Source organism: Lissotriton vulgaris, chromosome 1_1, assembly GCF_964263255.1.
Source record: "Lissotriton vulgaris chromosome 1_1, aLisVul1.2, whole genome shotgun sequence".
Taxonomy (NCBI): domain Eukaryota; kingdom Metazoa; phylum Chordata; class Amphibia; order Caudata; family Salamandridae; genus Lissotriton; species Lissotriton vulgaris.
The window spans coordinates 656,822,413-656,847,045 of record NC_141685.1 but is presented as its reverse complement, the minus strand read 5'-3'; the positions used below and the strand labels follow the sequence as shown (position 1 = coordinate 656,847,045).

The window sequence follows — 24,633 nt, the reverse complement described above, 5'->3', positions numbered from 1 at the left end:
CAGTTGTTGTTCAAACTCTCAATATACTTTTATGCGCTGACAGTCGTACCCTGCCACACGATGAAAAGATCATCAATGTAGCGGTACCAATGTAGCACCCTACCATGCTCCTGACCCATCTTCCAGCTCCTGGGCACCTGCTTCTCCCACCAGCCAACGAACAAGTTCGCATAACTGGGGGCGAAGCAGGTACCCATCGCCGTACCAGAGGTTTGCCTGTAAAGCTGTTCTCCAAACAAAAATATATTTATAATACTTTTGCGCATAATATCGAACCAATTTTGGGCTAAAAATTGCAAGTACTCTTGTGGACATCATTGCGCACCTATAAGAATTAACCTGTTTTTTGCACTTGCACCAGCACTTTATTGAATAAGATAAAAAAAGGTCTTTTACTCTTATTTATGTCTAACATTGCACTTTATCACGCTAAAATCTACTTTTATCAACATTGGTTTTATGTATCTTTTATTTTGACATATGGAGTTAAATACCCAAATGAATTGAGGTTTTGTTTTAATCAAACTCTTATGTCTATGGTTATGTTTACCTGTTGTACTGTGCTGATGTCATCACTACTGGCAGAGTACTTAAACCAATGTGAATCTCTACACTGTGTCATGTGATCAAGGTCCAGGGTGGGACCGAAACACGTTGTGACGCTTGAGCACCGAAAATAAAGAAAAGCGCTTAATTGAGGTCCGTGTCCGTATCTTTCTTGAACTACTGGGATTGTAGTTTTGTGTCTGCCGATACGGAAACTGCAAGATATCCTAAAGCCGGCTACTGTTTCTTCACGGCGATACACGGACCCCCTCTCGATTTGGGCTGTGGCGATTCGAGGAAACCTGCTCCTCCCTTCTGGGAGGAACCCTGTCTGCACTCCGGAAGGAGCAACGCAACAGCCCCCCGTGTGAACCGCGGACGACAGCGAATACAGTGGGCGGACTTGGCGGGAACCAGATTCGGAGGAATCGGGAACTTCCAAAGGAAACCCAGGTACGAACTGCCTAGCGGAATAAGGGGTGAGAGGTGTGCAACTAGTGGTAACAAAGGAAAGCATCGACCACCTCCGTCTGTTTTCCACAAGTGACTAATTACTTAATGAACGGTGCTATGGCGTCTGACACAGTTAATGAGAGAGAACAGGCGGCGCTAATGATGTTCAAACAAGAGCCAGTAACGCGCAACAAACGGGGAAACCCCACATCTACAGAACCAGCTGTGAATGTGAATCTTAAGGAGAAATTTAAAGTACTGGAAAAGAAGAGCCGCAGTGAACAAAGCAAATGGTGGGAGGCACGATCTCTCAAAACTTATCTAGATGAGGGCTTAGAATACTCCTGGCACCAAGCTATGAGGATCCGAATCCTCTAATGATGAGAGCTTGGGCAGAATGCAACTTAGACTCGTCCAAACGTCTAATGAAGATTCTAATAGAATATGCGGAAATAGATCGTGCCAAACTGCTAGAAGAAATCGACAAAATAAATGAGGAGATTGAAGCCCTAAACCAACCTGACGAAGCAATCAAACTACGTGCCGAAATAAAGTCTAGACTAAAAAAAGAAGAAGATAAAATCAAGGAACGTAAAACGTATACGTTCTTCCGTGACAAAACGGATTACGAGACTTGTCAAATTTTTACCTTTTCCCGTAAGTATGAGGCGCTCAGAAAAAATAAAAAATCAGCAATGAAAGACAACTCAGCCCCTGCAAGATCGGATAGAAATGAAGCAGGTTCATCAAGTACTTCACTGACCAGCTTGAGTTCAGGAGCTGAAAGCGACCCCGAACTAAGGGAAAATATTGTAATCACAGATCCAGTCCGCACTTTAGACGCAGAATTGGCTTTTTTATGCGAGGCCAGAAAATCAACATTAAGACCCCGCATAAATCAAGTGAACTTCGACCAAACAAGAACTGGAAACGCATACAAAGACGGAAAGCAAAACGCAACAAAAACAAACTACAAGAAAAAAGGAAATTGGAGAGGGAAACCCAAATAGCCACGGCTGTGGCTGGTAACAACAACAAAACCATTGTAAACCTCTCCAAAATTCCACTGGATGACAAAGAAAAAAACATTCTAAGTTTGGGTTTAACCTTCTGCCCTGTCAATGACTTCAACTATGCCAAAACACGGCTTGACCTATTCAAAGGCACGAGAAAATTAAAACTACAAAAATACCACATTCTTAATAAAAAAGGCGACCTGACCAGTTCTATTTCCGCGAGCAGTGATATCTCCATCTCCCAAACTGACACTCAAATTGGGAGTACTTTTCAGCAGGAAATTCAAGAACTTTGGGATGATGACTCACTGAGTACAGAAAGGGGTACATTTGACCCCAGTGAAACAAGTGAGTCCATCACCAGGGAAACCAACACCGGTGGTCCTCTGACACCAATCCGACCAAAATCGACTTTTAATCCCATCTTGATAAAAGATTCAATTGATCTTTTTCACAATCAGGTCACTGAACAGCTAAAAATCTTAAATGTGGATATCAACAAAAAGAAAAAAAGATACAATAAAGGAAGGATGGAATACTTTTCCCTCATATCAAAACTAAAAAAGAACAATAAGATTGTAGTCAGACCCTCGGATAAGGGGGGTAACATTGTGCTATTAAGCAAGGAAATGTATACCAAGGAGGCTTTCAACCAATTATATGACAAAAACTGTTACATGAGGTGCAACACTATGGACTTAAAAAAGATGTATGAAACATTTGATAAAAAACTTTCACACTGGAAATACGATGGGCTCATCACCAACCAAGAGTTCAAATTTCTTAGAAACCCTTTCCCTGTGGTACCAACCATTTACTTTTTACCTAAATTCCACAAGGACCCAATCAATCCCCCAGGGCGTCCTATAATCTCCGCGAGAAGGAGTTGTCTTGAAAACGTCTCTCAATACGTGGACTTCTTCTTACAGAGACACGTCAAGTCACTACCGTCGTACATCGGTGACACCAGTGACTTTCTAAAGAAACTAAAGGACTTGAAATGGGAACCAGGGTACCTATTAATGGCACATGATGTCAGTTCCCTCTACACAAGCATTGTCCATGCTGATGGTTTGAGAGCGTTGGAGTATTACTTAGAACAATCAATGGGTAATATGAAAAAACACAAATAAATGCTTATTGAAATGGTTGAATTCTGCTTGAACAATAATATATTTATGTTCAATAACCTACTGTTCAAACAACTCAGAGGGGTCGCCATGGGAGCCAGCTTCTCCCCCAGCTACGCGTGTCTACACATGGGCTGGTGGGAGGAGCTGGTTCTCCAGGTGGAACACCACGAGATCATGTCAAACCATATCATAGTATGGTATAGGTTTATCGACGACTTGTTTATTATTTGGAACGGTGATGTACAAAAAGCTAATGAATTTGTAGAGTGTATTAACAAAAATGATCTAAATCTACATTTCACCGCAAATATAAGTGCTGAGTCAGAGGTTTTTATCAATCAGAATAGAGTAGAAACTAAACTTCACCGAAAAACCACAGCAGGGAATTCGACACTGCATGCCTCAAGCTCTCACGTACGCCACCTTATTACCAGCATCCCCTATGGGGAAATGCTCAGGTTGAGACGAATCCACAGTAGAGAGGAGGATCTTCTGAATGCCCAAACTGAGAGCGCTAACAGATTTCGAGAACGAGGCTACAGTGATGAACTCATTAATACTGCCATCGTCAAATCCATGACCAAAGACCGTTCATCTCTACTCCTGACAGGCAGGAATACCAAAGTCATCCCAATTAGACCTAATTGTATTACAGCTACTGTAGGTGCAACCTCTATTAGGGATACTCCCTTCAGAATAATACTACAGTACAGCCAACAACACAAAAAATGGAGTCTATAATCAGGAAATATTGGCCCCTTGTATTGTGTGATCCGGTCATTGGTGGTAACTTACCGATGAGACCGTCTATCACATACAGTAGAGGCCGCTCTATGAGGGATGAACTCATCAAAACTAGCCCTGAAGTAATAGAATCCACTGACTGGCTTAAAACTCACAGCGGGTTCTATAACTGTAAAGTATGCAAGACCTGCAAACAGGGTGTAAATACCAAATCATACATCTCGCCCTTCGACCACAGAAAACACAAGATCAAACAGTTATTAACCTGCAAAAACGAATTTGCAGTGTATGTGTTGTCTTGCCCCTGTAAACTTTTGTACGTGGGGAGTACCAAACTCCAGGTACATAAACTTATCCTGCAACACCTCAGGGCTATATCTAACCAAGACAACACATACCCGGTCGCAAGGCATTTCAAATCTGTGCATAACTCCAACAGTCGAGAGCTTAGTTTCTTTGTAATTGACTTGGTACCAGCCAGTAGAAGGGGTGGTAACCGTGAGGAAAAACTGCGTCAGTTAGAAACGAGACACATTCTTGAGCTCAATACCAAGCAACCCACAGGTTTAAATATGACTGAGGATTTATCCACCTGCTTGTAAACCTCCTCATGCCAAATGCACCGGCATTAACATGTATATTTGGTTTTCTGTGTGTTCTAAAGTTCAAACACCTCTTTATTGCTGATGTTATAACAATCATCTCGTCCATACAGTAACTCTCTAGGTCTAACATTCAATGTCTAACATTGCACTTTATCACGCTAAAATCTACTTTTATCAACATTGGTTTTATGTATCTTTTATTTTGACATATGCAGTTAAATACCCAAATGAATTGAGGTTTTGTTTTAATCAAACTCTTTTATGTCTATGGTTATGTTTACCTGTTGTACTGTGCTGATGTCATCACTACTGGCAGAGTACTTAAACCAATGTGAATCTCTACACTGTCATGTGATCAGGTCCAGGGTGGGACCGAAACACGTCGGGACGCTTGAGCACCGAAAATATAGAAAAGCATTTAATTGAGGTCCGTGTCCGTATCTTTCTTGAACTACTGGGATTGTAGTTTTGCGTCTGCCGATACGGAAACTGCGAGAGATATATATATGCAAATAATAACATTATCCGAGAACAACTTCGCTAAAGTTAGATGGGGCCTGAGGGGTGAGTTAACAGGCAATAACAGTTAGACGGGGTGTACGTCAAGGGTGCTTGCTGGCACCTACCCTATTTTCCCTCTATGTTAACAACATCCCTAGCTATCTATTGGGCTGTACACACGATTCTCCCAAGTTGGGTGGGGATCTGATGCCAGACCTTTTATTTGCTAGATATAGATATAGATATAGATATAGATATAGATATAGATATAGATATAGATATAGATATAGATATAGATATATATGTGAATATGTTAACCTATTGGGTAACAAAGGGCCCGTGCCGGTTTTGGGTCACGACGTTCTGTCCCTAATGTGGGTTTGGAAGGTGTTCAGTGCTAGGGAAATCGTCTTCAGTTGCAGTAGATGTATGTGCTTTACTGCTTATGTAGAACTCCATAGGCCCCTGATTTTTTTTTTTTAATTGTTGATGTATGTTCCTTATCCTGTGTGGGGTGCATCTCTTGCTACGCCCCTAGTAGGAGTAGGCTATACGCCAAGTACAAACCCGCACTGTATGCATATATGTTAGAATGGTTCCTGGGCCAGCTTAAGTGAATTTCGAAAACGGTGTATGCTGTGTGGTGAAGTGTTGGTTAAGAAATATTATCAACCACCAACCGGGTCATGGTTACACTTAATTCTACAAATCACAGTGGGTTTTGTAACAAACCATTTGCAATTGAACCCCTTTTACAGCAAGAGAATGTATGCATTTACTTGCATTGATTACCCCACTGATAATGCGAAGAGTGAGATACGGTAACCATTGAGGATTTTATGTCAAGGCTTGAGCAATCATTCACTTATATTGTGTTTGACCTAACCAGTTAGTTTAATAAGCTGATAGTGATACGCATAAGTTGAAAGTGAAACCCACAACATTTCTAGCTAGCAAACAAGGCCAGGGCTATAAAGGACACTTTAGGAACACATCTCATGAGACAGCCGTCCCAATTGAAAATACTTTCCTCACAAATGGTGGAAATTTGTAGAAGGATCAAACTATACAACAAATTAACCAACATGTCCCAGTCTCTATTGTTCTGGGTCACTAAGGGAAAAAGCCCATCTCCTACTTCTTAAGAGGTCTGGGTGCATGGGATAACTCCTCAATCTCTTTTTTTCCATTAGTATAAACAACAATCGCATAGCTGAATCTTGATGCATGTTTTCTTTAGACAGTTTTCCATCTTTCAAATTCAAAATATATTCTAAAAGAAGACTGTCTACTAATGTAGAGAGAAGTATAGTTTAATAGCTGGGGCAAAACATAGTGTGCACTTACAATATAAATAAGGTCTAGGAGAAATACACCATGCAACGTGAAATATATGTAAGGCAGTTTTGAACAATTAGAAACAGTAGGAAGGTGATGGCTTTTGAAATAAAATTAGATTGTGAATGCCATTGTAAAGTAATAAAAACAATCCCACTCCAAACACCCAGTGGAAGCTCTGTGCTACAAGGATATTGGTAACTTGAATAACTGTATTCTTTATGTTTATTATTATTTAGAGTCTTGAAAAGCACCTGAATCACCCCCTGAAGGTTATCTCTGCGCTGCGGGAGTGCTATAGAAGGACAAAAAGAAGAGTTCAGAAGAGGTCAGTTTTCAGGAGCTTGAGGAAACAGATAGTCAGGACATTTCCGGAGGTGGCTGGAAAGTGGATTCCAATGGGAGGGGGCCAGATGGTAAAAAGCTTTCCCGCCAAAACGGGATTTCTTAACACGGGGTACTGAGAGAAGTGATTTAGAGCCAGACCGGAGAGTTCTAGAGGGCTGATATCAGATGAGTCGGTCTGCTAAATAGCTAGGGCCATTGCCAAATAATGACTTGTGCACAATGCAGCAGATCTTAAATTGGACCCGCGTGTGGATAAGCAACCAATGTAGTCCATGGAGAAGCGGCAAAGAGGCGGACCGGGCAGAAGAGTTGGGAACTAAGAGGGCCCGGTGTTTTGGACCACCTGAAGTCTGTTAAGAGAGGATTCATTGGCTGAGATCAAGAGGGCATTACAATAGTCTAGATGACTTATTACGAATGCCTGAAAGAGTGTTTTGCGGATTGTCATAGGGAGAAAAGGGAAAACCCTTCTCAAGAGGCTAAGTGGGTGGAAGCAGGAGCCCACGGTGGTTGTAACTTGCTCCTTCATCATTAGTTACTGGTCTAGGTGTACTCCTAAGTTTTTTTACCACTGCTTTTGGGGCCGGGCAGCACCCAGGTCAGTGGCCCACCAATCGGGGGACCAGAGTAGGGGAGCCTCTCCAAATAGAATAATCTCTGTTTTGCTGGCATTTAGCTGTATGAAAGTGTTCCTCATCCAAGCTGATATGTCTATCATGCCTTCGGAGAAGGTTGACTGGGATTTAGGAGACTTTTTATCAAATGCCATTAGGAGCTCGGTGTCATCAGCGTATGAAATTGGAATGAAGACCAGTTTCCTTAGTAAGTTTGCTAAGGGGGCCACATGAACGTTAAATAGCATGGGACTGAGGCAAGACCCCTGAGGCACACCTTTAGTCAGGTCCGATGTTTGAGAGCAGAAGGTACCAAGGTTGATGGTTTGGGTGCGTGGGTTAGGAAGTTTGACAGCCACTGGAAGGCAAGGCCATTGACTCCAACGTTTCTTAGTCTATTTATGAGGATAGAGTGGGATATTGTGTCAAATGCAGCTGACCGATCCAGCAGCACTAGTAAGGCTGCTTGTCTATTGTCCAGGGAGTGCCTAAAGTTGTCTGTAACTGCAATCAGAGGCTGACTCTGTACTAAACCTGGGTTGGAACCCGGACAGAGGGGACGAGGCATTCTGTTACTTCAATGTAACTACTCGTTACCTGACTGTCGTGGAGTTGGCTTGGTCTTTCTGTCTACACAGCGCGGGGACACACTGTTTCCTAGTGTAACCAGGCGCTTTATAAACTTTATTATTATTATTATTATTATTATTAATAAAGATGCTTGTTGATATGTTTTTCCAGAAGTATGCACAAATAGGGTGACAGTGTGATAGGGAGGTAGTTGGACAGATCGTCCTGAGGGGCATTGGGTTTCTTCCTAATGGGAATTACCTGGGCAGCCTTCCATTCAGATGGACGATGGCCCTTGCTCAAGGAAGAATTAAGAATAGAGCAAATAGCGGGTGCCAACTGTTTATGAAGTTTGGAGGCTACTTTGGCAGGTTAAATATCCTAAGGGGAACCTGCTTTGACTGTTTTCCTTAGAGATTCAACAGTATCAATTGTGAGTGAGGGGAAGCAATCCAAAGAATGTGTAGTAAGAGAGCATGAGGGATTGAGGGTAGAGATGTCATTTAGAGGGTCCTTATCTTTAATCATTTTGTTGTATATAGTCTCAATTTTCTGGATATAAGGGTTAGCTAACTCAACACAGAGTTCTTATGAAGGAGTTAACTCATTATTGCAGGCTTTGGGATTCGTGGAGGAGTTGAGGATGCGGTAAAATTCTTTAGAAGATTTTTCTGCCTGATTAAGTTGCGACTCAATGTGAATGGTGCATGCTTTTTTTTAGATTCTTATGATATAGAGCAAGAGAACTCTTGTAATTTTCTTTATCATTTGAGTCATGGTAGAGACGCCAACATCTTTCCATTTCTTTGCATAGGTGTTTTTTTTTCCTTAACCCCTTTAGTGCTCATGACAAAGCCAGCTCGTCATGGGCATTACCTGAGCTGTGCTTATGACGAGCTGGCTTTGTCATGTAAAGTGGGTTTTTTAAATTTTCAGCGCACAGCGGGAAATGCTGCAGCACTCATAGTGTTAAGTAGATCGGGAGAGATCCATGCCACCTGCGTTTGTCCACTCTTAGTAGGATAAGGCTTTAATGGGGCCACCTGTTCTAGAGTGGTACCTACCATATTGTTATAGATGGCTAGACAATCCTGGTCATTATCTAAGGCCCAATTGGCATTAATAGGGAAAATGTTCGTAAAGCGGCCGGGCGTAATTTTGTGCCATTGTCTTCGCAAACTGTGGGAGGTTTTAGCAGTAGCAGGAGTAGCCCCTACTTCTTTTATTTGAAATCGCAGTAGAGAGTGGTCTGACCATGTGAGTGGGCAAGGGGCCTAACAGCAGATATTGGGAGAGGTGGTCAGGACAAGGTCTAGAGTTTCTCCTGAAAGATGTGTGGGACCTGTATTGGTGTTCTCTCCCAAGGTGGCTAGGTCCGCCACAAGTATTGCGGCGTCCACATTAGAGGGGATTTTGCTATGTACATTAAAATCTCCTAATAATATGAAATGTGTAGTGAAGATAAAGTTGGGGACAATTAGTTCCATGAGTTGTAGCGAAAAATCCTGAAGGGAGCCAGGCGGCCGGTAAAAAGTGCACCTGTCCAGCAATAGTGAGAATGGGAGTCGATTCTGACCACAATTATTTCTAATTGGTTGCCACCACATTGTTCTATAGTAGTAACCTCGATGGAGTCCTTATGAACTATAGCTATGCCTCCACCGACCTTGGGCTGCCTATCAAGGTTTAGGATACAGTAGCCAGCAGGGATCGCCGCTGTTTAAATGGGTTGATATAGTTTTTCGATCACTTTGAAAGACAACATACCCAGAAGATGAAAGGATCTATTTTGTTACACACCAATATACATATTGGAAGCAAACCCTTACTGCACAAAACTAGATTTTATGCAGTCATTACCAGAAATCCTATTAAAAAAGTCTCTGTACAATGTCAAAGATCTTTTATGAAAATGGTTCTTCTAATAGGAATACCACCTTTGTAGGTTCAGTTTAAATTATCCTATAAGAGAATGCAAGAAAATGTTCAAGCACAGAGAAATTAGCAGAAACTTGACATACGACAATACTGGTATTTCTGAAAACAATGATATACAAATGGGGTTCTCTTATGAAAGGAAACCAAAATACCTACAACCAAGCCATGTATTCTCAATAGGAACTATCAGACATTCACATGTGCTCTATATTAGACACAGCAATGCATTTGTGGGATACCATTTATTAGTGATGCACTGAAAAAGACGTATATGGAGGTTATGCACATTTAAATTAACTTTAGAAAGACACTCGTTTTATTATTTCACCACATACAACATTTGAGTATGTTTATTTTCTAAATATAGCATCTGTCCAATAAAAAAACATATCTAATTGACATTCAACTTAATTTATTTAAATAGTTAATACTGGATCAGTCCGTACCTGAATGTATCCTTGTTGATCAATTAATAAATTTTCTGGTTTTAGATCTCTGTAGATTAGGTCTAACGAATGGAGGTATTCAAACGTCAGTACTATCTGAGCTGCATAAAACCGTGCATGAGGTTCACTGTGGAGAAATAGAAAATAATCATCTTATTGTTGTCAAACAGTCTAACATTCACTCAGGGTTTGGTGTTAGATTTGTCTGCGACAGTCAAAAGGACAAAAAGAACCAAGTGTAAACTATTCTATTTCAGACTGTGCTAACCTAGTCTATCAGAAAAACGATACTTCATGCAAAGGTTTCCATTGAGTTGCATCAAGTATGGGTACATGCCCCACCTGTTGCAAAGAAATGCATCGACTCTTTGCATGTTAGCCATGTTTCTTTTATTTAGAACTCTGGAATCTGGGACTCTGCTATGGACTGAAGTCTTGTAAACCAGCAAGAGTCCAATGTGTTGCCTTTGTACTAGTTTTTGTACAGTTTTACTAATGTAGTTCGGACCCAAGCCCATTTCATTGCACTTAACAGACACAAGCTGGTAAAATATTAACTACCTTGTAAGGCATTGGTAATAGTACAGCAATGTTCATTCTGTTGCCTAGGTGTCGGCTGATGAAAACTGTGGAGTCGGATAATGAATTGCCACAATTTAAAAGCAAGCATCAAGTTTGCTTAAAGAAATTACTTGCAGTGTTGCAGAAAATGTCTCATTCCGGAAAATATAGCCCACCTTTTAACTGGGATCTATAATTTAGTATAGCTGTACAATCCAAAACTACAAAAAGACATGAAAATTAGCCTGAAACAACCAAATACAAAGTTATATTTAAACTACTTAACTACCTTTAAATATAAATGAGCTATGAAAAACAGTGTGCCAGAGCCTTCTAAAATAAATTAATGCGGCAATATGCGATTTCTGCAAATGTAGATGGGGCATCCTGGCAAAAGCCAACGGAAGCCACTAAAATTCTCTTGTTATCCACTAGGTTCAACTAGCTAGTGGTGGATGGAGTAGGAGCATGGGAACTCTTTCAACACAATGATTTGTCAGCCATAATTGATTTCATGTGCAAAGGTTTCTGTAGGATTGCTAGTGCCGCTAGTCATTTTCCAGGAGCAGGGGCTACAATAAGCTAGAGAAAGCGGGAGTAAATAACATGGGGACTTTCTAAAGTTTGGAGTAGCATCCCCATTTCATCAGCTTCATGGACCACAGAAAATACTAGAACATTTCAGAGATAGTCCCAGTATTATGCATAGAATGGGAACTTCACAACAATCTGAAGAAACGGGGGTGTGGGCAACTAAGATGGACGGGTAGTCGCATCTCAGCGGAGCTCCATTCTGTGTTTGAAAGGATCCTGCAATCTCCTGGCAGAACCGGCAGCACAGCCCGAGGAATAGTGGCTGCAACTCACCTGGATCCAGACAGGCAGGAATACGGAGACTGATCGCCCTGCCATAACGGGATCATACCGTCCGTGATCCGGCAAAGCGTGAGCTGCCGGACCCAGCAATGGCAGTGCCTGACTCAGTGATCGGAGATACAGTAGTGATACGAGGCCCGGTGGAAGCTTCGTGCATTGAGGCCGGGAGTGCTGTAGTGAAATTAGGCCCTCGGGAGTGGCCTTGTGCCATTCCTAAGGCCAGATTAAATACTGGGAAGGGCTGCAGTGGAAGAGGGGCTTTTGCTGAAGTGTCCGGGAGCCCGGGCGACCAACTAAAGATCGCTGATCCTTGGGGGAGGCCAGAGGGCGGAAAAGCCACAAATCAGAGGGCCGCGCTGGGTCACTGTTGTGGGCCCAGTCCCCGATGCAGAACAGAGGCCCGTCAAGTTGAGCATTGGTCCTGCGGCACACAGACAATCTGGGGAAACTGCTACTGGATGCAGAGTAGGCCAACTGATCAGTGCACAGGGTATGATGGTGGCCACACGATAACCCCGCACGAAGGAAGTGCACCAGCACTATAGAGCAGACGCTAGTGGCTTCATATACAGAGGGAACACAGAGTCAGCGAATGGTGTGTTCTGTGGGCCCTGTGTAAAACCAACTGGAACAGAGCCCGCCACTTAGGCGTAGTAATTAAATAAAGGAGAAAACTGACTGTGGTTGAGGAATGTAGCCGAAGACTGCGAAGGATCTTTGGGTGCCTTTAGGACACAAATTAACCAGAAGTGGGCCTCCCCTGCTGCCTCTCCTAGTGGAAGTTTGGTGATTGGCCCAGTCAGGCGACGAGGGGCACAAGCCCAGAACAAGATTGAAAGTTAGAAGAGTCCCTGCACCCTCTTAGATGACGGAACGGCGTGATTTTCGCAAGGGGTTCTGAGAGGAACGCCGGGTGTGGACAGGGATGTAGGCATGGATCCTCTCCCTCAGATAACTGGCCCGTGAGCCATGCAGGGTTTTATGCAATAGTATCCTTTTTCTTTTTGATAGCCAATGAAGTGCCTCCAAATGGATCGTGTGATCTTGGGGAGATTAAGTAACAGCTGGGCAGCCGAGTTCTGAACCACCTGAAGTGTACATAGACGTTACTCTGGGAAGTTAAGGTAAAGAGCTTTACCATAGTCTAGTTTAGAACATATTAACGCTTGGAGGACCATTTTCCTAGAAGGCTCTGACAGATTGATATTTGCCCAATCAATCAATCATGACACTTGTATAGCGCGCTCAAGGCGCTTGGGGTAGGGGTTCGCTACTGCTCGAACAGCCAGGTCTTCAGTTGCTTCCTGAAGGAGAGGTGGTCCTGGGTCAGCCGGAGGTGGATGGGGAGGGTGTTCCATGTCTTGGCCGCCAGGTAGGAGAAGGATCTGCCTCCGGCGGTGGCTCTCCGGATGCGTGGTACGGCGGCGAGGGCGAGGCTAGCAGACCGTAGCTGGCGGGTGGGCGTGTGGAAGGTCAGGCGGTCCTTGAGGTACTTGGGGCCCAGGTCGTGGAGAGACTTGTGTGCGTGGGTGAGGAGCCTGAACGTGATCCTCTTGTTGACGGGGAGCCAGTGCAGGTCCCTCAGGTGGCCGGAGATGTGGTTGCGTCGGGGATGTCCAGGATGAGTCGGGCGGAGGCGTTCTGGATGCGTTGGAGTCTTTTCTGTAGCTTGGCTGTGGTTCCAGCGTAGAGGGTGTTTCCGTAGTCCAGTCGGCTGGTGACGAGGGCCTGGGTGACAGTCTTCCTGGTTTCGGTCGGGATCCATCGGAAGATCTTGCGGAGCATGCGGAGGGTGTGAAAGCATGAAGAGGAGACGGCCTTGACTTGTCTGGTCATCGAGAGGGAGGAGTCCAGGATGAATCCCAGGTTGCGTGCGTGGTCTGTGGGCGGTGCCCAGGGCAGGGGGCCACCAGGAGTTGTCCCAGCGCGAGGGTGAAGGTTCCAGGATGAGGACTTCCGTCTTGTCTGAGTTCAGTTTCAGGCGGCTGTTCTTCATCCACTCGGCGACCTCTTTCATCCCTTCGTGGAGGCTGGTTCTGGCGATGTCGGGGTCTCTGGTGAGGGAGAGGATCAGCTGGGTGTCGTCGGCGTATGAGATGATATTGAGGTTGTGTTGGCGTGCGATGGTGGCGATCGGTCTCATGTAGACGTTGAAGAGGGTGGGGCTGAGTGATGATCCTTGCGGGATGCCGCAGATGACTTCAGTGGCCTCGGATCGAAACGGGGGGAGGCGGACTCTGTGTTCTTCCGGCGAGGAATGATATGATCCACTTCAGTGCCTTCTCTTGGATGCCGGTGTTGCTGAGGCGTTGGACTAGGGTGTGGTGGCAGACCGCATCGAATGCTGCGGAGAGGTCCAGGAGGATGAGTGCCGCTGTTTCCCCGTTGTCGAGCAGGGCTCGGATGTCGTCGCTGGCTGCGATGAGGGCGGTCTTGGTGATGTGGTTGGCTCTGAAACCGGACTGCTAGGGGTCGAGAGATCCATTCATCTCGAGGAAGGCAGCAAGTTGTCTGTTGGCGATCTTCTCTATGACTTTGGCAGGAAAAGGGAGGAGCGAGACGGGTGGAAGTTTTTGAGGTCAGTGGGGTCCGCTGTTGGTTTCTTCAGTAGGGCGCTGAGCTCGGCGTGCTTCCAGCTCTCCGGAAAGGTGGCGGTGCCGAAGAAGGTGTTGATGACGTCTCGGAGTTGGGGTGCGATGGTGGAGTCGGCATTGTTGAAGATGTGGTGGGGCCAGGGGTCAGTCGGTGATCCGGAGTGGATGGTGTTAATCGCGCAGGCTGTGTCTTCGGTGGTCACCGTGGTCCAGGTGCGGAGGGTGGCGGTGGGGTGCGTTGGTTAGACGGTTGGGTGCGTGGGTGGTGCGCCGAAGCTATTGTGGATGTCGGCAATCTTGCGGTGGAAGAATGAGGCGAGGGAGTCGCAGAGATCTTGTGAAGGGGTGATGTCGATGTTGCCGGTGCTGGGGTTGGAGAACTCCTTGACGATGCTGAAGAGTTCCTTGCTGTCGTGGGCGTTGTTGTCCAGTCGATGCTTTAGTGATTTCTTCTTGGTGGTGCGGATGAGCTGGTGGTGCTTGCGGGTCGCGCGTTTGAGGGCGGTCATGTTGTCAGTGGTCCGGTCGTGGAGCCAGGCTTTCTCGAGGGTGCGGCAGGTCTTCTTGGAGTCCTGGAGTTCGTCGGTGAACCAGGGGGCCTTCTTGCTTCTGGGTTTGCTGGGAGGGGTCTTCAGTGGTGCGAGCTCATCGGCGCAGGCGGTCAGCCACTGCGTGAAGTTGCGGGCTGCTTCGTTGGGGTCCGGTGTGCTAGCCGGTGGGTTTTGGCTGAGGGAGGTGGTGAGCTGGTCGGCAGTGATCTTGCTCCAGCTTCTGTGAGGGATCTGTTGCGGTGGTGGTGGATGGTGGTTTTTCTGAAGCTGAAGTGGACGCAGCTGTGGTCGGTCCAGTGAAGTCTGGTGGAGTGGCTGAAGGCGATGTCCTTGCTGGATGAGAAGACGGGATCAAGTGTGTGGCCACGTAGTGAGTGGGGGTGTTGACCAGTTGCTTGAGTCTGAGGTTGGCGAGGTTGTCCAGCAGGGTGACGGTGTTGCGGTCCTTGCTGTTCTCCAGGTGGAAGTTGAGGTCCCCTAGGAGGATGTAGTCGGCGGAGGGGAGGGCGTGTGGGCTGATGAAGTCCGTGATGTCTTCGCTGAATTGTGCGCGTGGTCCCGGGGGTCTGTAGATGAGGGTGCCTCTGAGGGTCGTCTTTGGGTCGGTGTGAATCTGGAAGTGGAGGTATTCAGTGGCGGCGGTGTCGTCGGTCGTGATGCGGATGGTGTTCTTGTGGACGATGGCGATGCCTCCTCCGGTCTGGTTGACGCGGTCCCTCCTGATGATCTTGTATCCATCCGGGACGGCGATGGCGATGTCGGGGGCTGAGGAGGCGTTCATCCAGGTTTCAGTGAGGAAGGCGATGTCTGGTGAGGTTGTTTCGAGGAGTTTCAGAGTTCCACTGCGTGTCTGTGGACGGAGCGGGTGTTGAGCAGGATGCACTTGAGGTCGTTGCTGGAGTTTGGCTTGGCGGGCGCGGTGCATGTTCGGAGGCAGGTGAACTTGCAAGTTGTGCAGGTGAAGGGTCCGTGGAAGCGTTTCGGGGCGGCCCGGCAGCAGGTGGGCTTCCGGCCGGTATTGAGTGCGTTGAGGGCCGCAGCGTCGTAGGTTTGTCGGGTCGTATTGCGTCGGTGGGGGCCAGGGGGCTTGGCGCTGGGCGCGGTCCAGGCGCGGACGGGCGCAGACGGGCTTACCTTTTGCGCACAATCGGCGCGTCTGCGACGTCGCCATTTATGGCCAAGTGGGAGGGAGGGAGGAGCAGCTGGGAGGCGGGAGCGGGGAGGGCACAGAACGAAAAGGGGGTGTGGCCGCTAGCACGGCAGCGGGGAGCGGGGCGGGCAGGCACAGGGGGGCTGAAAAACAATACTAACACAGCACTGAGAATAACAAAATGCCAGAAAAACAAATGGGAAACAAAAAAAGAATAAACCGTACACGCAAATACGGCGGAGGGGCGGGATCAGCGAGGCAGGCTCTACGAGGCTGCGGGCAGCAGCGAGGCGAGGTGCACACACAACAGCTGGTGGCTGTGCGCCGCGGGGGTGTCCTGAGAACAGGTCAATATGTTTTCAACATCCAAAGATTCCCAAAGCAGGAGCCTATCAGAGACTGATTCTGTGGTTGAACGGAAAGGGTGCTATCACATTTAATGCCTAAATTCCTTGACAGAGCTCTGTTGGGGTCCCGGGAGCGGGTTGGCCTTCGAAATCAGAGCCTGAATTTCCGACTCACCATTCGGGAAGACAGCCACGTCACTGAACCATGTCCAGAACAGTTCTGATGAAAGAGAGCATCTGAGAGGCAGTCATGTGTTACTTCAGCACATTGATGGTGAATCCAAGCGAATGCAGGAGGTCCCCTGTAGTCTGGAGGTGGGAGACGACAGCCTGGGGGCAGCCCACTTTCAACAGCCAGTTGTCGAGATTGTTGAAGAATGGCACCCCTGATCTCCACGATGAGCTACAACCACCGCCATCACTTAGGTAAACATCAAAGGGGGCTGATGAAGCCAAAGTGGAGCACAGCAAACTGAAAGTACTCATGGCCCACAGTGAACCACAAGTAACCACCGGGGGCAGGCAGGACGGGAATGTGCAAATATGCGTCCTGTAAGTCTAACGCTATAATCTAGTCTCCTTCGTACATAAGTAGGTGGCATGGAGGGAGAGGTAGTCTCAAATGGTAGGGAGTAGCCCTTCGGACCATCTGCAAAACCCAAGTGTCTATTTTCCTGAACTGCCAGTGAGGCAGGGGGTGGTGACTTCTACCACCTACTGGGTGTCCCTGATTGTAAACAGGTAGACTAGGAGGGTTTGGAGGCTGCTGGGGGAGAGAAGGGGTGGATTGATCCGACCTCTGGCTACCGGACCCACAGGTTCAGTAGGTACAGAGTCCAAGACCATGCAGTGGCTGGAAAGCTTGTCCAACATTGGGGCTGGACATGTAGAGGTGCAGCTGGAAGACCCTTCTGTGGCCAAGAAAGGAGCGAAAGACAGATTGAGGGTGAGGCCATGGAAAGGCTCAGGGACCTGGCTGTAGCCCTGCTGTCCTTAAAATGCTCCAGTGCCGAATCCACCTTGTCTCTGAAGAGACGGGAGCCATCAAAGGGTAAGCCCATGAGTGATATCTGGACATTCCCAGAAAAAACAGTAGTCCTCACTGAAGAGTGGCACCGCAGGGTCACTGCTAACGAAACCGCTCTGCCCAGTAGAGAGGTGGCGTCCAACTGTATCCCACAGAGCGTGGGAATAGGCGCTCAAAAGGCATGCAGTGTTCACTGACCACAATGCAAGACTGGTGGAAAAAACATTTTCTTGCCTAAGTTGACCAGCCTCTTGGCCCCTGATACAGAAGCACGTTTGGGAATTCACCAAGTTTACTTGGGAAGTGGAGGCTTGGACCGCCAAACTCTCTGGGGTAGGGTGTTCTGTGAGGAACCTGGGGTCCCCTGGTTTGGGGCCGTGGCAGTGGGCAATTGTCCTGTTCACAGGTGACCCTGTGTTGGCTTTGGACCAAGTCCCAAGCAGGACATCAGTAAGTGCTTCGTTAAATGGGAGATGTGGTTCTGAAGGGGACACTACCAGCTGAACCTCTTCCACCGAGGGAAAGCTAAGGTCCAGGACCCCAGCTGCCCTTCGCACCACCAATGCTAATAAAGCTACCTCCTCTGTAGCAATGTTGTGGAGAGGGGCATGCCAGTATTTAGAGAGGCACCCAGCCCACTGACATCCACAAACTCCTCACACCAGTCCATTTTGATATCATAAGGCTGCTATTATCATGGTCCAGCGACCTCTTCCATTCCTCCCAGAGTCCAAGCCCATTAGAATGTTGGTGATGGAGTCGGGATGTAATTGGGGAAGGTCTTCACCCCACCCCCCCACCACACTTTTAGTGGCCGTCTAACCCTTAAGGGAGGCCCATGCAGGTAGAGGTCAATGAATATATCAGAGACATGGGAGGCTCAGGTGCCCCTCATTAAATTCTGCAGGAGTGGCCCATCATTTTAAGACACCACTGGAGATGAGCCATTGGTGCTGGAATTAATCCACATATAATCAAGAGGAAGTTACAGAAAGGAAGGCTGTCCCAGAGTGAGGCTTCTGGATAAGTTCGATGTACAGTTTGAATCCATTGGCCCTTTAAGACTAAATTGGTGATTTTGAGCTGTGCACATGTGCAGGCGCCTAATGTTTACAATGAGATAGGACTGGAATCCCTCATCAACTGTTATGTACAAACTGCAAAACAAAGATATCACATAAAAATGTAATAGAAGTACAAAGGCTCAGATCGATGTGAAGAGTAACTAATTGGCCTATTTGAGTGCCCAATATTGGCAATGTGTATTAACTATCACACATTGTTTAAATAGAAGAATGCACATTATTATATCCCTGGTAAATGATATGAGGGACGGACCATGAAAAGCAGACCAAATCTACCAAAAGTTATATTCTGTGTTTGGAGGATTGCTCAATTAAGCATGATTACTGGTCCAAACCTGTAATGATCTTTTTAACCCCTTCGATGCTGATGACGAGCTCAGCTCGTCATCAGCCACGGGGGGCGTGTGCGGATGACGAGCTGAGCTCGTCATCTAACGCGGCTTTTGAAAAAAAGCCACGTAGGGGAAAAATCACCGCAGCAGCGATGCGGTTAAATAAACATTTGGTACTAAAACATATGTATATCTGTACATGCACTTTCTATGTTTGAGTATTTATGACCTCAAGGCATTGCACAGGAAGCAAGCGCTTGAATGATCAACAGTTACACTTCTTAAACCAGGCTCGATATTGGTGTTTGTGCCGACTTGTCTAAAAAATAAATCTTTTTTTTTTTCAACTTGCAGTATGTGTGCTGGCGAAAACAAATAATTCCTGCAAGTTCTTGGCAAATGGTTGCAGTAACCATGCCTCCTAGGTGAACACAGGCAATTTGTGCATATTTGCCTACTGTTGGAAAACAAGGCAACATCTGTGAGGCCTGCACACATAACATGACTACATTTGTCCTTCACTGGGAACCAAACACCCAATTGTAGCGCCTGACTCTCAGAGGGTAGCGTTGCAGAGCAGTCTGAGGCTTACTCAAGGGAGGTGGTGTGGGCTAGTAATCGCCATTTGAAGGTGCGCAAAAATAACACTCAATGATTGATTGTCCAGTCTGTACTTTCCTTTATAAAAGTAAGAGTAGTTATTAAACACACACACCAATCAATACTATGCACCAATTTACAAATATACATAAGCTGATGGAATTACTTTGTGACATTGCATAACATCTCCACCCCTCCCGCAGGGGGGTGGGTCTAGTACCACCACTCCCATGTATGCCCATCATCTTGCCCCAATGCAATTAGTTGAAAATAACCTGGAGCGAGTGCCCGGCGCACTGGCACCATCCCAGTGGCGTCCCCCCCACCTTCTAACACCTACTGCACATGACAAAATGTCAGTGGTCTTACAAGCAAAACAAAACAACATCCTCATTTAATACTTATTTTTTATTCTCTGGTACAGGCAGATAAAGAGCAATTTACTAATAATTATAAATTATATTTTATTTATGTCAAAGTATTTTTTTTTACCAACAGTCAGGTTCCTAAAGTAAGAACAAACTTGTAGATGTACTAAGTATTTTTGCAAGTTAGTCCAATTTAATTTTTCAAGCAGTGAATGCCACAGTAGCCTCGCAAGCAGTCAAACATTTTACACATTACCTACTCAAAGAAGACTAAGGCTGGGTCTCAGGACGCAGGCTCCTGGTCAGTGCACCAAATCTATGTCATTGGTTCTCAATCTGCGGACCATAATCCTGATACATGCAGTATGGATCAACAGATTTCAGGAGAGATCACCTAACACTAACAATAACTATACAAGTATTCAATGGGCTGTGAGTAATATTTTATACACCAACTGAGTTTTTTTCTCCAATGCGTACAAATTAATGTTGTTTGAGGGATTGGCCTTTACCAAGTCTTGTCTTTATTTTCAGTTTTATGCTGGCAGCTGATGCTTACTAACATTGCTCCACCGGCACCCGCGATTGAGCAGCACCGGGATTACGCACAATCGGTCATTGAACAGGGTAACCCGAACGTCCTTATTCCTCCTTCAGACTGTGGTTCATTTGATCTTCCCTAGCTGGCATTTTGCTCATGGCTCTCCAGCGCCCACTCCATGCTCCGGTCTCACCGAAGCACTCCTTTACCTGACTGACACCACCTTGTCTCAAAAGTTAATTATTCGAATACTCCTTGAACCGGCATACCACCAAGCCTCGATCTCGCTGGCTTGCACAATGGCAAATAAGGCTGTTTTACTATTAGGCATACATTACATGTCCTGATGAGATCCGTACAATGTGGTAAATGGATCGAAACGCCGTCGACAACTATGTGCACCTTATACACATGGAATTACTCATATGCCCTCTAAAAGTGTGAAGTTGTCAATAGTGTTCGTTTCATAATCTAAACTGTGCGATTAACAAGTTTACAGAACAATAAGCTTTTGCCTATAAGCCCTTTTGTTGGTTTCCTTTTAACTGTTTCCCTTTTTTCTGTGTGATGAACTGGGTGCAGGCGTGTGCCCTGTCTTGTATATTGTGTGTGAATTATGTTTTATATTGACTGAAAAGTAAATACCAAGACCTCTGCCCGGCTGGGTATGTCATATAGTAACGACTTAGTCTATATTTATTGATTAAATATTAATGCTTGTAAGGGACCACTGTTGCCTTAATAGTATTGACTCCAAGGTCCCTTGCTGACTCCTTTGGGTTCCCTTGTTGTCCTTAAAAACCACTAACATTTGCCACCATGTTTAAACCCACTTTTCAGGCGGTGGATGTGATGCAAGTAGGTCACAGGTGGGAAGATGCCAGGATTGAAATTCTCCGGGCGTGAAGATTACCCCTGCCACTGGTCCCATGAAGTAAAGCACAATGAGCTTTCACGTCTGGACACCTGGAAATGCCAGGTTTGTCCGTTCAAAACCATAAGTTTTATTTTATGATACACCTACACCCCCGAGGTTAGGATACACCTTAGCGCGTGTATACCACCCAGGTGGTAGACTTTTTGGTCCTGATGAAAGCTCAGCCTAATTGGCATGCGAGAGCAGAAACATGTTGACCTATTGCACATTAAGGACTAAGTAGGCTCAGTCTAACAGCCCACCAGTGTCCGCCTCACTTTTTTAACAATTGCTTACTTTTCCTTTATTAAAAATAATTTTTGGAAACAGTTTGCTCTCTTAACACACTACTCACAATCTCACGCCTCACAAAAAAACAGCTCCACTGTTATTATAGGTGTTGTAACACACAGGGAAGACATTCGGTCTTCCCGGTGGGAACCTGATGATGAAGCATGTCACCAACCAGGTTGGAGAGTGAGGGTTCTTTTAAAAAACCTTAATGGTTTTTTATTAATATCACACCACACACTGTTTTTTGCTTGGTTTGCTTTAGTTTTAGGTTGTAAACACTAGCCCCTTCTGATGTTTTGGCACCTATAGTCACTCCTTTATAGTTAAAAGTAAACCCACTTTTCTACATCAATTCAATGGATCATTAGCAGCTATTGAAATAGTGATGAGACATGTTTTAATTAGACCTACAGGGCATTTTTTAGGTATTGCAGTGAAATACGAACTGTACAGGTTTATATTTCAAACTGCTGAGCCTGTGGCACTAGACCACTTGTTATCTAAAAATCATCAGTTTTCATAATCAGTGATGTTTTCAGACTAAAGTTTGCATGCCCATGTTCAGCTGGGATGTTCAGTGATGATAGATTTAAAGAGCTTGTGCATGTATCCTTATATTCAAGTTTTTTATTTGTTCTTCAATCATACAAAAAGGTGCTTACCTGAACCTTCCAATTCGCCTTAAATGTGAAAACATTTCACCACCAGGGACATATTCCATAATCATGTATAAATTGGAGTTGTCCTAAAAATTAAGATACAAATATAAAAGTTATGTCAAGAGTCAATCATGTTTGAGAAAAGATTTAAAATATAGATACACTTTAAAACATATTGGAAATGTGAACGCTAAGCTAGGGAACATTTTCATGTAAACATCACAAATGAGGGCTTTTAATTGATGTGCACCGCATTATAAGCACTGTCATTGTGTGACTGTGTGAAAGGGACTTTAATAGATGTATATCAAATTATAAGAACATTCTTTGCCACCCTGTGACCATGGGAGCTATTATTTTAATCACATGTACAATACGCTACAAAAACGAAAAAGACAAAGCTCTTAGTAGATTTATGACTTTTTAAAATTAATTTGCAGTCGTATTGTACGATATTTCACTAATCAATTTTGAGTAACTGTGGAATAAGTGCACAAGAACGTTAGGTTAAATTGGCTTCGCTAAATATAAATATGTTAAATTGCACTGATGCTATGAATACTTGCTGAAGAATGTAGAACACAAAGCAGAAGTAACCGCTATGATAAGACTGCAAGCCTTGTTGACCCTTTTCCTCAGATGCTACGAACGCCACTTCAGAAAATACCAAGGCAATTTGCACAGCAATGTTATATTTTAAAAATAAAAAAGCGTCCGAGCAGGAGAACTCTGGCTCTCTCTCCACAAGGTTACTTTAACAAAGTCCAGTTCTCTTTACATCCATCCACATGAAATTCAAAGATATCTACTACCCGAGCTGTAGTTGTCTAGAGTATGTAATCGGAAAGATAAATAAATAAATGCAGAGGCTGTATTTTTTTTTTTTTTTTTTTTTTAAGGAGCCCACCACTGGTACTGCTGAATGCCGGAGTTTATAATTCCAAGGCTTTTTAGCCTCGAATCCACCTCAGGAGCTCTTTGTTTCACAGCTAGGGTTCTCACCATTGGTGGAAAAAGCCTTTTACCACCACAGAGTGCAACTGTCATTATAGATCTGGCAGGTGCTGCCAGCGGAGTTAATCTGCGACAGCATTCAAAAGATTTTGCAAGGTGGTTCACGACTAGAGGAATGTCCTGGCGATCCAACCAACTCCAGAGAAGACGTACTTTCAGGCACAGGCCTGAGAATCACCCACCTGCTTGTTGCAGTACTATATGGTGGTGGTAATGTCCATGAGAACCTGAACCAGTCTTCCTTTATTGAATGGAAAGAAGGCTTTCAGCACCAGGCGTAAGGCCCACAACTCCACCAGGTTGATGTAGAGAGACTATACCAGTACAGCGGGACCAGCCAGGAGCGGAGGCACTTCGATTTACCGTAAAAAGTGAATTGATTATTGATGAGGACTAAACGACCCTATTAATGGACATAATCCACCTATTGTGAAGAACATCACAAATCACGAGTATCTACTTTTTTAGGCGACAGTAACAATTGGTGCAATTTACTAAGAATAAGGAATCCTCACGAACAATGGGGATTGTTTTTACCATTCTTTTACAATCAAGAAAGAACAAGACTGACTTGCCACCATATTCAGGAACATGATATTGAAATAAATATACGTTGTTTTATCATTGTTGCTGCTAAGGTTGGCTTGGAGCCATACTTACCAACAACATGAGAAACAGCACTGTAAAAAGCCCTGAAGAAGTCCCCAGAGGTATGAAACGCGTTGGCGGCAAAGCAATTGTGTGGTATTTTTAAAAAAAAAAAAATCAAGAAAAAGGAGAATAATTGAATTTCAATAAAGGGTTTGATATAACTACAATCAAGATATATGACTGCTTAATATTTTCGTTCTGGGAAGTCTTTTCTATTTGTGACAATTGTTTCCATTGAGTAATACATAGTGCACTATACTAGTTATACTAATAAGAACATACTCTTCTCGGGTGCAGGGTCGGTTTAGAATTTAGTAATGGTGGTTTTCTTACTGCCAAAGTGGGATGTATGTGGGTCACATCCCAAACCCATTGTACCGAGGTTAGGAACCAACTAAATAGGCCTACTTGGTAGTGACGACTGGTACTGGGGCTCTGAATAGGTCTTATAAAATTATTTCCATGCTCAACCCTTGGTAGCTTGGCTGCGAGCAAGCAGGCTTAGCTTCAAAGAAAAGTATGAAAACATTTAAAAACACTAATTCAGTAAATAATTAGGACACATCAAACAATAATAATCCAACAACAACGTATCTGCCCCTCTCAGATACTTATTCCAAGTCTCTGGGTCACGCAAGCAGGCACTCCTGTCCAATGAGGTGCAGTGCAACACCCGAGGGTGGAACTATATTTTCCCAGAGAGCACCATTTCTCCACAATTCATCATAGCTGATTTTCCAGCAGAGAGACAAGAGCTGGCTAAGCTCTCCTTCAGGATGTTTCATTTCCACACTGTCCCTCCCCCTTACATCTGC

The 24,633-nt window shown here is 45.1% G+C and overlaps 1 protein-coding gene across 3 annotated transcripts in view; it reads right to left on the bottom strand.

The window, feature by feature from the left end:
* The window catches only part of PRKACB (protein kinase cAMP-activated catalytic subunit beta), a 229,443-nt gene that overhangs the window by 57,932 nt on the left and 146,878 nt on the right, over window positions 1–24,633 (bottom strand). For all 3 annotated transcript variants that reach the window (XM_086954285.1, XM_086954284.1, XM_086954287.1), the window contains exons 5-6: window positions 22,157–22,239; window positions 10,253–10,379 (exon numbers count right to left, since the gene is read on the bottom strand). In XM_086954285.1, the coding sequence (XP_086810411.1) occupies window positions 10,253–10,379; window positions 22,157–22,239 (210 nt within the window). The remainder of the gene's footprint in view (window positions 1–10,252; window positions 10,380–22,156; window positions 22,240–24,633) is intronic.